General features: G+C 42.8%; 1 protein-coding gene across 1 annotated transcript in view; it reads right to left on the bottom strand.

Annotated features, from left to right (window-relative positions):
• Positions 1-1061: 1061 nt before the first annotated feature.
• Positions 1062-13991, bottom strand: part of prim2 (DNA primase subunit 2) — a gene marked incomplete at its 3' end in the record, with an annotated part of 63638 nt that continues 50708 nt past the window's right edge. The window contains exons 13-15 of the mRNA XM_080740758.1: positions 11164-11232; positions 7646-7718; positions 1062-1231 (exon numbers count right to left, since the gene is read on the bottom strand). Coding sequence (XP_080596884.1) covers positions 1062-1231; positions 7646-7718; positions 11164-11232 — 312 coding nt within the window. The remainder of the gene's footprint in view (positions 1232-7645; positions 7719-11163; positions 11233-13991) is intronic.

Here is a 13991-nt window from a genome sequence, read left to right as displayed (position 1 = left end):
ATCTGTTGTCATTTTAGATTTTTGCGTGGGCTTTTCAAAATGTACATCTGCTATATTTTTAAACTTTTTGAGTGTGGAAAAACATGTGAATTTTTAAACATCTTCTCTTCTGGAGGTCCACGGCCAAATACATTTGGAGGTCCTTGTCACAAAAAGGTTTGATAAATACTTATGTAGAAGGGATTTTGTAGGCCTCTTAATGTGATGAAGCAAGATGATAAAGCAAGATGCTCAGATGAAAACATATGTATACTATGTCCACCTAGTTCATGTTAGCCTGGTTCCAGCCCATAGATCCGCCCACTCTCAGAGTGGACCGTTTCTCTGGTCTGGTGTTGTGTTCATGATAAGCACGTTATTCCTTCCGAAATGAGTGCAGGGGGTGGGGGTGGACAATCCGCGCCAACGCGGCCCGCTTTTCAAGCGACGGCATCATCAGTGTGTCATCATCAGAAGACGAGGTGCTTTGCTTTGATCTGGAGTGATTGGTTTAGGGAAAGTCAAAGTCCCTACCCTCCAGAAATCACTCAAACAGGGCACAATGTCAGACTCAAGCTTCAGCTGAGTCTGAAATCAGGCTAAGTTCATGTAGGAACTGACTAAAGCGGCATTCCCACCGTGCACGATAAAGATAACTATTAACTACGTATAACAATATGTCAGCGTTCATCAAATATGTCGCCCTTATTGTTGTGGTGTGGACACTACCATCCACTTGAGTTGAGAACGACTTTTTTGTTGTTGTTGGTTATATACATTTATCATGAATTTATTTATTAAAAGAAATTTGATCACATAAATTATCTTTTGACAGCCTCTGTGTCTGTGTGTCTTTAAATGCCCAATGAAAGCCAGCAAATAACACAGCTCCACAACGTTCATAATAGAGTAGAAAAGAGGTTTTATTACTTTATTTATTACTTAACAGGGTGTTTACAATCAATTTTCTGAACATTTCGGACGTGAACATTCAGAACAGACATACAACATGACTGCTGGCTAATCATTTTTGTAAAAATAAAGAAGAAAAAAAAGAAGAAAAGAAAAAAAAGACTAAATCATCAGGCATCTTGGAAGAAAGAATCCAGGTCCTCACTCATCTCTGCCACCTCCTGGACGGGTTGTGTTGGCGTCTCACTAGCCACAACAGCGCCCCCTCTGGTGGCAGGGTTCTCCTGGCTTCTCTGTGGGGGGTCCGCCTCACGCTTTATCTCCTTCCCCCCACCTAGGGCTGTCGAGATTATGACATTTTGCACGACGATTAATTGTCGCTCAAATAATTGCGTTTAACGATTTAATTGTGTTTTTGTCGTTGACAATCACATTTCTGTTTGGCTAGTAGGCTTTGAAGTTGCACATGGCAGATATGATAACCTAAAAATATACAATGAAATGACTGACATATCTGACAACTCTGTACTTAAAGCTATACTGTGTAAGTTGCTCAACTAGTGGTCAGTAGCGTTATAGCAAACCGCGGTCGCGTCTGCTTTTTTCGGACGTTTTTCGCCGCGGACCGGGCCTTCAGACCACCGCGTCCGCCTCGCCTTGCCGAGACCTATCCATAGAGGTCTTTCGTGTCCCTCTACGAGCCTCGGTTGGGGAGATACATGCTAGACTCCTAGCCCATTGTAAACACTGCAGTGTATTTCGTGAAGAGCTCGGCAGTGTATGATCTGGGCTTTGATTGGCCGGTAGGGAGACACGTGTACAGAATGATGCATATGACGTAATTTTGCCGGGAAAAACAGCCCCGGTCACGGCCACCAGGGCTCAGTAGAACACATATAAAGAAAAGGCTTTGGGAGCTGAAATGAACAGAGTGGGTGTTCTAAAACTTTAGAGATTTAATAATTAGGACAATTTTAAGATTTGTTTTATTAAAAGTTACATAGTATAGCTTTAAAGGAGCTATAGTCAACTTTTTCTTGAAAAACGGACGCTAAAATAAAAATATTTTATAAAAAAGATTAAGCTTCATATGTGTTTCTATTCAAAAATGACCACAAAAAAGCGTAAAATAATGATAGAATAATCATTTTGGCCATTGTCAGACTGACTTTGTTTACATCCCTCTTGTCACGGCCCCTTGGCCTTGCCGGTAGGGCCTGTGTTAGCTTATGTATGGTGGATCCCTGTACTTTGCTTCTCTCCACAGAGCCTTCGGGTGTCGGCCAATGAGGTGTCTGATTAGGGCATTGGGAGCACCTGGCCAGTACTCCCTGGAGCCCTATAAAAGCCTGCATGGCACCCTCATTCTCTCTCTCCCTCTACTAGTCCATGGGCCAGACGGGTTGTCGGTATCAAAAAGGTGGCAAAGGTTACCATGCATTTTTGAAAAGCTCTATATCTGTAGATTATATTTTGGTATGATAACCCTTTCTTAGACCCAGCTAAATTGGTGTTATCAGCCGCTAGAGTTGGTCCCATTAACTTTACATTACAGGGAAAAAAAGCAAAAAATTAATCTGCTTTAAGTAGCATAAGAGGGGTCAAACTAGGGGGTTTTCATGATGCTGAATCCATTGCAAGCATCTGTTTAGCACGAAAAACATTCCTGGGGCTAAAACAGCCCCCACAAAAGTGATGACTCATCACTTTTCATCACTAAACCATAGTCTTTTTAGCCCAAGGAATGTTGTTTGTGCAAAACAGATGCTTGCAATGGATTCAGCATCATGACAAACCCCTAGTTTGACCCCTGACACCCCTCTTATGCTACTAAAAGCAGATAATTTTTTTGCTTATTTTCCCTGTAATGTAAAGTTAATGGGACACCAACTCCAGCGGCTGATAACACCAATTTAGCTGGGTCTAAGAAAGGGTTATCATACCAAAATATAATCTACAGATATAGAGCTTTTCAAAAATGCATGGTAACCTTTGCCACCTTTTTGATACCGACAACCCGTCTGGCCCATGGACTATACAGCAGACAGCACCCTTTTGCTTTAGTCCTCTTATGCTTTGCTTTATACACTTTACAACACCCCACACTATACTTACCACACATCCATGCATTGCTGACACCACTGATTACTGATTTACACACCTCAAACTCTTTGTACATATCATTTAAACCATCTGTTAATAAATCATTGTTATACTTTAAAAGCCACTGCCTCGTGTCCTCCTCGATTTGTCATGGCCTAAGAGCCAGGTTGTGACAAATTGGGGGCTCGCGCCGTTCGTGAAAAGTTGGAACTAGGGTTGGCCGTGACATTTGTGACAGGTAAAGTAATCTTCCTGTTTTGTTTGGTGCTTTTTAGCATTTTTGGTCACGGCATTAGGAGGAGGCGCTTGGTAGTGGTCGTTTGATTTATTTGAGTTAACAATTTGGTTTTGAATAAGTTGAGTTTGAGTTTGTTTGAATTAATTAAGGATAAGTAATCTAAGTAAAAGTAATCTAAGTAAAAGTAATCTAAGTAAAAGTAATCTAAGTAATTGTTTGGGTAAATACAATTATTTTTGGTTTTCTTTTTTTGGTTTTTGGTTTGTGCTGTCTATCAGTTACCGTGTGGTAATTGGGACAGGTGGGGCAGGTGTGTCTGGTACAGTCTGAGGGGCGGTACTCCCCACCCATGTAGGTCAGAGGTGTTACCCGCAGGGGGACGCACTGTTTTTTTTGTTTACATATTGTATTTTGTTAGACTCGGTCCCACACAAGATGGGATTGGGTGGTGACCACCGAGATTGCCATGGAGGTGTGGTTACTCGGGAGGCCCACTGAAGACCCAGGGCAAGTTGTGTTAGTTTAATTTGGGTTAGGCAGTTGAGGTAGGGGGAGTGCCGCTCCTGTAGGCGCACCTGTCTCACCTGTCCTAACGAGACAGAGGGGGAGCATTTGTTCCAGGTTGGAATTTGTTTTTCTATTTATTAACAAATAGTAATTTGCTCTTTTAAAAATTAACTACACAATACCTTGAAAATAAGTAAGTCACATTCTTGTTGTCTTTTGACCAGTTTGAACTTTGAAAATGTCTCAGATTGAGGACTTTGTTGCTACTCCATGTGAAGAAACCTTAGATGATTTTACGAAGGACCAGCTACTGGGAGTAGCTGAGCACTTTAAGATAGAAATCACAGACAGAAGGTTAAAGGAGAGGGTAAAGTCTATTTTGATCGCTAACTTAAAGGACAAGGGGATTCTAGAAGAGTCCGTAGTTGAGGAAGAGGATGAGGAAACGTTAACTGAACCAGTGACCATGCCTAAAATGCCCACGATTCAATTTACTTTTGAACAACAGAAAGAGTTGCTTTTGTTGCAAGCAGAGGGGAAGAATCAAGAGTTACAGGTAGAAAGGTTAAAAATAGAGCAGTCTTTACAGGTAGAGAGGCTAAAAGTAGAGCAGTCTAGACTGGAGATTGAACGTGCAAAGCTTGAGCTAATAAAAGAAGGTAAACTCACAGTTGGGGAGGCTGGTATAGCTGGTAGAGCACCTGCCTCGGGGTCTCAAACTCATGATTTTGACATTTTCAGTAACTTGCGCTTAGTGCCCAAGTTTAACGAAAAAGGACCCGGAGACTTTCTTTTCCATGTTTGAACGGGTAGCCGATGTACGTAAATGGCCAGAGTCTGCCCGCACGTTAATGCTGCAATGTGTGTTAACAGGCAAGGCACAGGAGGCCTACTCATGTCTAAGTCCTGCTGATAGTCAGAAATACCAAGTGGTTAAGTCTGCAGTGTTGAAGGCCTTTGAACTTGTTCCTGAAGCCTATCGCCAACGTTTTCAATGCTATTTCGCCCGCTGGTGTGCCGCCTTGGAAGTTAAGGACTTTGAAGGGTTGTGTGACCTTATAGTCCTCGAACAGTTCAAGAACACATTGCCTGAACATATTGCCACTTACATCAGTGATCGAAAGGTGAAAACTGCTGCTGAAGCTGCTGCTTTGGCAGATGAATATGTGTTGACACACAGGCGCTCTTCTGGGGAGCGACGCTCCTTTGTCCAGTCCCGTGCTGGCAATGAGAGTGTCGAAATGGGCTCTCCAGGTAGTTCAGGCATGGCGGTTACACCGGAGGCGAACCCTGGTCATGGCACGCGTGAGGAGAAAGTATGTAACTTCTGTCATAGGAAAGGCCATTGGAAAGTTGACTGTTACGCTCTAAAAGCAAAGACTATGTCTACCTCTCCCTCTGCGAAAGGTGCGGCTATGGCTGTGCCTGCGCCAAGCTTGGAGGAGGTACAGGTTAAGGGAGTCAAAGGGTCAAAATGTGGAATATCAAAATGTCAAAATCTTGAGGTGGCCTACAGGCCGTTCATCAGTGCAGGTTTTGTGTCACTTGTAGGAAGTAATGTTAATGTGCCAGTAAATATACTACGTGACACAGCAGCACACGATACATTTATTGAGGCATCAGTGTTGCCATTTACTAAGGAGAGTGCTACAGGGTCCTCTGTTCCTGTGTTGGGGATGGGTTTAACTGTCCTCGATGTTCCTGTTCACAACATCATGCTCTATTCCAATCTCTTCCAGGGTCTGACAGGTGTGGCTGTGCGTCCCGCTTTACCTGTGGCAGGGGTAAATGTGATCTTGGGTAATGGGTTGGCTGGTGCACGTGTGTGGACGGATGTGCCACCACCTTTAGTAGTGGACGAGGTGCCTTTGCTAAAACCTGAGGAGAGTGAAACCGAGGTTCCTGATGTGGTCACAGCTGATGCAGTGACACATGCCATGTTCTGTGGTAATTCTGAAGCAATTGAGTGTGACCTTGGGAAGAAACAGAATTTGGGTTCAGGAGCAATGTTTTCCTTATCTGAAAGAATTCCTGCAATTGCCAAACCTTTTGAACATTTGTTCATTGATTGTGGGGGCCTACTCCCTCACTTGAAATCCGGGGCAGTTTATTTTCTCACTGTAATGTGTTTACTATGGTTAATACTCTCAACCAGTGAGGTTGCACAGCAAAGCACTGGGTTTAGTCGAACGTCTCCAAACGAACTGGTCTTTGGCCATACTGTACCATTAGTCATTTTGAGTAACCAGTGGAAGGCGATAGAGCCTCATCGCAACTTACTTGACTATGTGAATGGGTTTTGGCACAGACCTTATTTAGACAGAAGCACTGAGCAGAGAGTTTCCAGCCCTGGTGATCGTGTGTTGGCACTGATGCCCATCACAGGCTCACCATTTCAGGCCAAATTTACAGATCCTCAAACAGTGGTTAAGAAAATGTCTGACTTCAACTATTTGTTTTTTACTCCTCAGCGGAGGAAACCCATGTCATGTTAACTTACTGAAGCCATTTCATGTTTGTGAATCCTGCCCACCGGATGTGCAGTCCAACTTGGATGTTAATGCAGCATGTTCAGCGGTAGCACGCATGGATCACACTGCGCATCGCCTTGTTCTTAAGTCTGATTACTAACTTTTCTCAATTCATTGAAATGTCCCAATCAGGTTAATTTGCTGGTCCCTAATGTGGCAGTCTTATTGGCTCGACATTATATACATTAACAGGGTTGAAAATGTTCTTTCCAGGGTGCCTTAAATTGTAGGCAAAAATGTGACGTGTGTTTTTTTTTGTCCCTTAGGCCTTGTCTGTCTGCTCCGTCCTCCTAATCTCCTCCTCTTAGATGCTCCAGGAATCCTAGGCAATCTTGGCTGCTGAGGAAGGGGGCCGGGTGTGCGGGTGGTAGACAGGACGGCTTGGGTTAAGTTTATTTGGGGCAAATGGTATTGATAGTATTGAAGGGTATTTCATGGTATTCATAATCACTAATTTACACATGAGTTTTGCTTCATTATTCAATATATTATATGTATTAATTGTTTTTCTTGACTGATTATTTTGAATTTGGTATTACTACTTGTTAATTATTTCGTTTATTATACTGTCTCGGAGTCGGTCCCTTATGGTCCCTCATTTCGAAGGGGCAGGGTGTCACGGCCCCTTGGCCTTGCCGGTAGGGCCTGTGTTAGCTTATGTATGGTGGATCCCTGTACTTTGCTTCTCTCCACAGAGCCTTCGGGTGTCGGCCAATGAGGTGTCTGATTAGGGCATTGGGAGCACCTGGCCAGTACTCCCTGGAGCCCTATAAAAGCCTGCATGGCACCCTCATTCTCTCTCTCCCTCTACAGCAGACAGCACCCTTTTGCTTTAGTCCTCTTATGCTTTGCTTTATACACTTTACAACACCCCACACTATACTTACCACACATCCATGCATTGCTGACACCACTGATTACTGATTTACACACCTCAAACACTCTTCTATTCTTTTATATGGATTGATAAGGCATGTAAACAAAGTCGGTCTGACAATGGCCAAAATGATTATATTATCATTATTTTACGCTTTTTGCGGTCATTTTTGAATAGAAACACATATATGAAGCTTAATCTTTTTTTATAAAATATTTTCGAAACATTTTTATTTTAGCGTCCGTTTTTCAAGAAAAAGTTGACTATAGCTCCTTTAAACAAAAGAACATTGATAGTGGAAATAGCCGATCTACAAGCTCACAACGCGTCGCATCGCGACGCGTTGTGAGCTTGTAGATCTGCTTTTTTTTAAATGTTTGAAAATATATCAAAGTATTTCAACATGGAAACGATTATGACAATTATGACAAAATAATTGCGATTATATCAAATATTCACGATTAGGCTATTATCATGTAATAATTGTGACAGGCATACCTCCACCCAGGAGCTTTTGGCTCTCTATGAAGTACTGGTTGGGGTGACTCAGCGAGAAGCCAGCGTCTTCAACCTGTTTTAGAACATGCCAAAGGAAGGAAAAAGTAGATAAGTTTCATGTCATTCAGACTGAACCACTCCAGGGTTGGGGAGTCTGGCTGGCAGAGGGGGTCAGGTACTCTACAGGGGTCGGGCCTGGCCGAGCACTCCGACGCACGCAATCGGAAGTGTTAGTGCCGTGTGAAGCCGGCAGGGCATTGTGTTCTTTGTACTAGCTCAGTGTTTACCCATTTGTGGGCCAAAGACAATTTTTTACGTTGTAAACACATTTTTAATGGTTGCGAATTAAAAAAATCAAACCTCGGTTCGAAGTGAAGCGGTGAATTTTTATTCTATGTGTTCTAGAGCTGTGAAATCTGTGTTCTAGATCTATACATTCTGTGTTCTAGATCTATACTTTCTATGTGCTTTAGTTCTATATTTTTATGAATTCTGAATGAATGAATGATTTTGTCTGGAGGGCCAAATTGTCATGTGAAGCTTGACCAATCCTCAATTCTGGACGCACGGGACATGACACGGACACAGGACTCCTTGGAAGCCTATGGGACAGACTTAAAAAAAAAAAAAAAAAGAAGAAACACATCTAAAATAAAAACTAAAACTAAAAGTTAGTTACCTAAAATAAAATAAGCACTTTTAATAAGTAGTGAAAATAGATCTACAAGTGATGTGTTATGTGCATGTAGATCTGCCATTTTCACTAGCTTGGGTGTCGGGGGGGATCCAATTTCTCTTTTGGGTCTCGGGCTAAAAGGTTTAGGAACCACTGTAACTTGCGACACCATAAGGTTGGTGGAGGTGCCTGTCAGCGGGGAGCTGAAGCAGAGGGTCAGCACGACTCGCTGTACATTCTCCTGGTGAGACTCCTCCAGAGTCAGCTGGAAAGAAGCAGCTTGAGGACTCCATGTGTATCAGAGGAGACAGGTGGTGCTTGTCTGCACACTCCACAGATCAACTGTGGGGGGGGGGGTGGTCGGCAGCAACAGGGGACCGTTTGTAAGTGCATTGTAGAAGGGGAATTGGCAAAATGACCGAAATGGGGAGAGGGGATGGTTAGCTATGTCTAGGTGTCTCTTGCATCTAGACATTTTATACACGCTAACTTATACAACATCTAGGACTGAGAGAGATGAAACAGGGACCCCCTCACTACATATTGTGTGCTGCAGATTAAACTTTTTCATAGATTTCCTAGACTTGTTTGACAGCACTATCATGTTGGATTAATGCTAATATGTATTTTCGGACATTCAACCACTTAAACCGTCAATACAGTACCTAGAAAACTTGACTTTTCACTCTGTACTTGGTCTGCTCTTTCCCCCTCTACACCAAATCTTGTGGACGAAAATAGCCGATCTACAAGCTCACAACGCCTCACAGTGTGAGTCGTTGTGAGCATGTAGATCTTCTATTTTTGGCTAATGTTCCCCTCAGAATAGGGATGGTGGAAGTGGTTCATGTAAAAAATATACATGGTCCCATCACCCAAAGATTTGGTGGCCACCCTGTAGTAACTCTGAAGAAACCCTAGGGGTCCCGGACCCCCTGTTGAAGACCCCTGTGGTCTGGTCTGGTCTAGTGTAACATCCGAGTGCCTCTGACGCTCACAGCTAAGCATTACTGGCCAGTACAGATGACAGCTGGTAGCCTGCTGACTGCCTCATTTGTCTGAGTTAGTGTGCAGCGTCAGACTGCGGTTAAGACTGCATTTCAAAACGGCAACAATCACCAGCTTCCAACAGAGTGAACAGACACAGGGTTACAACTCATCCGCTAGTGTGCGACACATCGTGTAAACTGCCATGCGAACGGCCATGTTTGTTTGAACCCGGAACGCGGCGTGACAGCGAAAACGGGCTTGTTGGCGCACTTTCACTCATTGTTATCAGACTAAAGCGTGAAAGAATATCAACTCGGTCGGCGGAAGGCAGTAATTCCAGGAGCGCGATGGTGAAACGCCTGAAGAGTGCTGCACCCATAACAGATCTACTTCAAAGACAGCTTCCGTTTGAGGTTTCAAATTGAACTGTCACTTATCAGATCGTACACATCTAGGTGCTATTATATCCACCTTCTATCGATGCTTCTGTCGCCTCCAATCATTTCAGGAAGGAGAGGGCACAAGCTAAAAAGGCAATCATCACCAACATCTCCCTAGATTACTTGTTCACGCACACACGCACGCACGCACGCGCACGCACGCACGCACGCACGCACACGCACACACATTTCCCCTATCTTAATGGGACTGATCACTAGCAAACTTGAGTGTCAAAGAAAGGGGAATGACTCGGGGGGGATGTCTGGTAAAAAGCTTTACATCAAATAAACTTCCATAGTGGGCTTAAATCATTCTAAATGCTATAATAAACCTATATATACACATTAATTAACTCATTGAATGCCATTTCAAGATGGCCCCCAAGTACCAGACTGCCACTATCCTAGATTTCTAGTGCACGGATAAATTTTTAGTGCACGGATCGTGCACGCCCATGCACCATATATGCATCATATGTGTAGTACTTTTTAACAGCTTTCAAACAAAAAAATCCGCTTGGAAATCCGTTCAGGCATTCATGAGATAGAAGCCTTCAAAGTCAGACAAAACAAACACTGCCACCTTCCAAATTTCTAGTGCACGGATCAATTTTTAGTGCACGGATCGTGCACGCCCATGCCTAGATCATGCACCATATGTGTAGTACTTTTTAACAGCTTTCAAACAAAAAAATCCGCTTGGAAATCCGTTCAGGCATTCATGAGATACAAGCCTTCAAAGTCAGACAAAACAACCATTTTTGACATTTTGAAAGATGTGTTTGTTATGGGGCTAAACATGCAATTTCGCAATTGCGATCATGCCTAATACATTTGAGGCATTTTTAGAAATTTTTTTATAAAAAAAAAATTTGATTTTTTTTTTTTTTTTTTTTTTTTTTTCAAAATGGCTTCCAACTCGGGAAACTCGGGCTGTGGCAGCCTGGGAGTACTGTAATAACTCGTGAAACTCGTGCCTTGGCAGTCAATGAGTTAAGTGGCTAAGACAGCCAGACAGACAGTTTCGGGTGCCTCCAGAACAGTGGTTCTCAAAGTGGGGTCCTGGAAGCGTGGAGTGTTTCAGGTGGTCCCCAGCAATATGGAACTCTGTACGCGTCGAGCCCTATTTTATATTTCAGCTATTCGAAAATGGACGATCTACAAGGTTTGTGTTACGATGCGACGCATTGTAGATTTGCTATTTTCGGGAGAAAAAATACAATGTCTTCTCTTATGGGGGTCCCTGGCACTAAATGGGGATCCGGGGCTAGATAACATATCTATTTGGTGGTCCTCTCCTTGACATACGGTTAGAGAACCACTGAAGCCTTCGTGCTCAAGTTGCAAGGCCATTCCCAGACTGACAGAAGCAGCTCCAATTACTTCTACAGCCAAATGAAAGATGTCCTTACATTGTGTGTCAACTCAAAGTACTTCTGACACGCCAGCTGAAAGTGCATCCCCTTCACCAGCTCCAGGATCTGTAGAAGAATCAAAGACATCAAGAGTACAGGTTATTGGATGTGAAATATGACCCTTGGCTGGAAAGAACTTCATATTGACCAAAAACACTGGCTAACAGCCAAGCAAACCGTTTGAGTGTGTTGAGTAGCGGTCGCTACTTAATAGAATGCATTAGAGGAGAACGTTAAAACTGGGTATTACAGGGAATGCATGCCTTGTCTTAAAACCCTTAATAGCAAACCACAATGCTCAACAACAGAACATTCAGTTCATTCACAACACCTAACAACTGACAACTGTACAATCTAATGGAATGTTGTCTTTAAGTGGAAGCAATGAAATCCTTTCCAAATCAATAAAATCATTTTTGTTGTTGTACTTTGTAGGATGGGGGAGTCAAATGAACGGACTCTGAGCTAGGTGTGACTAATGTACCACTACCTATACCTTGTTGTCAAATTAAATCAATGCACTCAGGACAAATTACTCATCCCCACACTGTCATGAGTTATGACATGCTTTTATCTGGCTTTCAGGTTGTTTTCCTGTGGCTATCTACCACGTCATTACAACCAACGCATGGCAAGCAACGTGTGGTCGCATGGAAATAAAAGATAACACTTTGACCTAAAACCTCGGCTGTCGCCCGTCCTGTCACATTCCGTGTGTCAGATTGTGGAGTGATTTATTAAGTATCCGTATAGCACGCAGGATAACGAAGAGCGAGGCAGGCATTAATAAGAAATAAACCCGCCTTCAGGGAGAGTCAAGGTCTTCAATCACCCTGAAGTGGTTTTATTTCTCAATGACTGTCTTGCAGTTCGTTAGCCCCTTACATACGAGATGTATGCTTTAAGCGAAATCTAATTTACGATGTAAAGCGCACTTGAAGATGTATTTTCTTAAGATGCCAATTAATTAACACTGGTCTCTCCCTCTCTCTAAAATGAAAAGGACCTTTCACGTTATCCGGTTAACCTCATGGCCTTCTGAAACTCAAATTGCCACAGGCTGCGTAGAATAGGAATAGCATTGGACAACTATGAAAATAGGGTTCAACCAGTTAGTCCACCTGCCACATGGATGAGATGCTGAGGTTCACAGTCCAGCCCTAGAGCTGTGTTACATGGTTCTCACACCCCCCCCACTCCCATACCAGATTTCCTGTTTCTTTCCACTCATCCTTCTAATAAAGCAGAATAAATGTTGCTTAAAAAAATGTCCGGTGTTAAAGGTCAACGCTTATGCAAATCACATCATCCGGCAGAGAGCGCATAGGCAGAGCTCTCGTGATACAGACCGCATTGAATTTCATGTCAAATTTTCACACCTCCTCACAAATAGAACAATAAGATTTGCAGATATTATGCAGTGATAATCAATGTAACTTTGATTTGGAACGAGGTAAATGTTTAAAGGCATCAATAAGAAATAATATTTTGATGACAACATTTTCGGTCACTTTAAAAGTGAACAGATGAATGCATTTAGATGAATTAACGTGCACTGTAGGCGTTGTGTGTCAAGTCTGATGTGAAACTAGTAGTGGCTGGCAAGCCAGGCTCATCTTTAGTAGAGTGCAGTGTATGAACTCTGGCCTGCTGTGCTACCATTTGTCCCAGTCTGTGTGAGTGCGTGTGTGCGTGCGCACGTGAGAGAGAGATTCTGTGTGTAAATTGTTTGCTGCTCAGTTGTTTCACACCCAACTCACACTTGACATGGTGCAAGGCTTGGCCATGCATAGTGTTTGTACCACACACACACACACACGCACACACACACACACACACACACACACACACACACAATAACACACACACACAATAAAGGTTCTACTACTGTATGGTAAAGCTGGTGCTGAAGGGGACAGAAGCAGGATGATTAATTAAATGTGATGAATGACAGGTCCCCTGAGGCTCAGATGTTCACCTAAATTAGCTATCTGTGCCGTTTTGTTCCCCCAGTCCTCAATGGCTTACTTGCATTACCAAGGCAAATCAATATTTAACGACTTTAGTGTGGCGACACTACTTAGTTTGAATACAGCATGTCATTTATAGCCATGCATTAAAATAGTCCTCGGTGGTTAAAGCAGGGTTCCCACACATTTTTACCAATTAATTTCCAAAACTTTTCCCAAAACTTTTCCAGAATATTTAACCCAATTTCCAGGACTATATAACAATAATTCAGCTCAATAACAGGTCGCTTACTCCCATGCGCAATGCCCAAAGACAGGTGGTGTATGCCAGTGGTTCTCAACCTTTTCAGGCCGTGACCCCCGAAATAATCATGTTTTAACTGGGGACCCGGCACCCTGGCGAGCACTAAGAGTTGAGGAATTTTGTATAACATGGTTCTATTGTGAAAATAGCAGATCTACATGCTCAGCATGTAGATCGGCTATTTTCACAATTTCTGCCTCTATATATTTGACAATTTGGCCCATGTTTAATTTGTCATTTCAGAGGTATTAACACAATCAATAACCAAAGACAATGCATAGCTATTTTTTCCAGGACCTTCCAGGACCCTTGATAAATTCCAAAACTTTTCCAGTACTGGAAAAATATTTTTCTAATTTCAAAATATTTCCAGGAATAATCATGACCCTGGGAACCCTGTTAAAGGGATAGTTCGCCCCAAAATCACTTATTTGCTATCGATTTTTCACCCCATGGAGACTTAATACATGATATTTCTTTGTTCTAGTCGCATTCCTAAGCCAATAATTTGATGACCGACAGCAGTTCCTTATGTTGATACAACAGTCAGT

The sequence above is a fragment of the Nannobrachium achirus genome, assembly GCF_963921795.1.
Source record: "Nannobrachium achirus genome assembly, chromosome: 13".
NCBI lineage: Eukaryota > Metazoa > Chordata > Actinopteri > Myctophiformes > Myctophidae > Nannobrachium > Nannobrachium achirus.
Note: the sequence above shows the minus strand (reverse complement) of the source record. Positions and strands in the feature narration are given on the sequence as shown.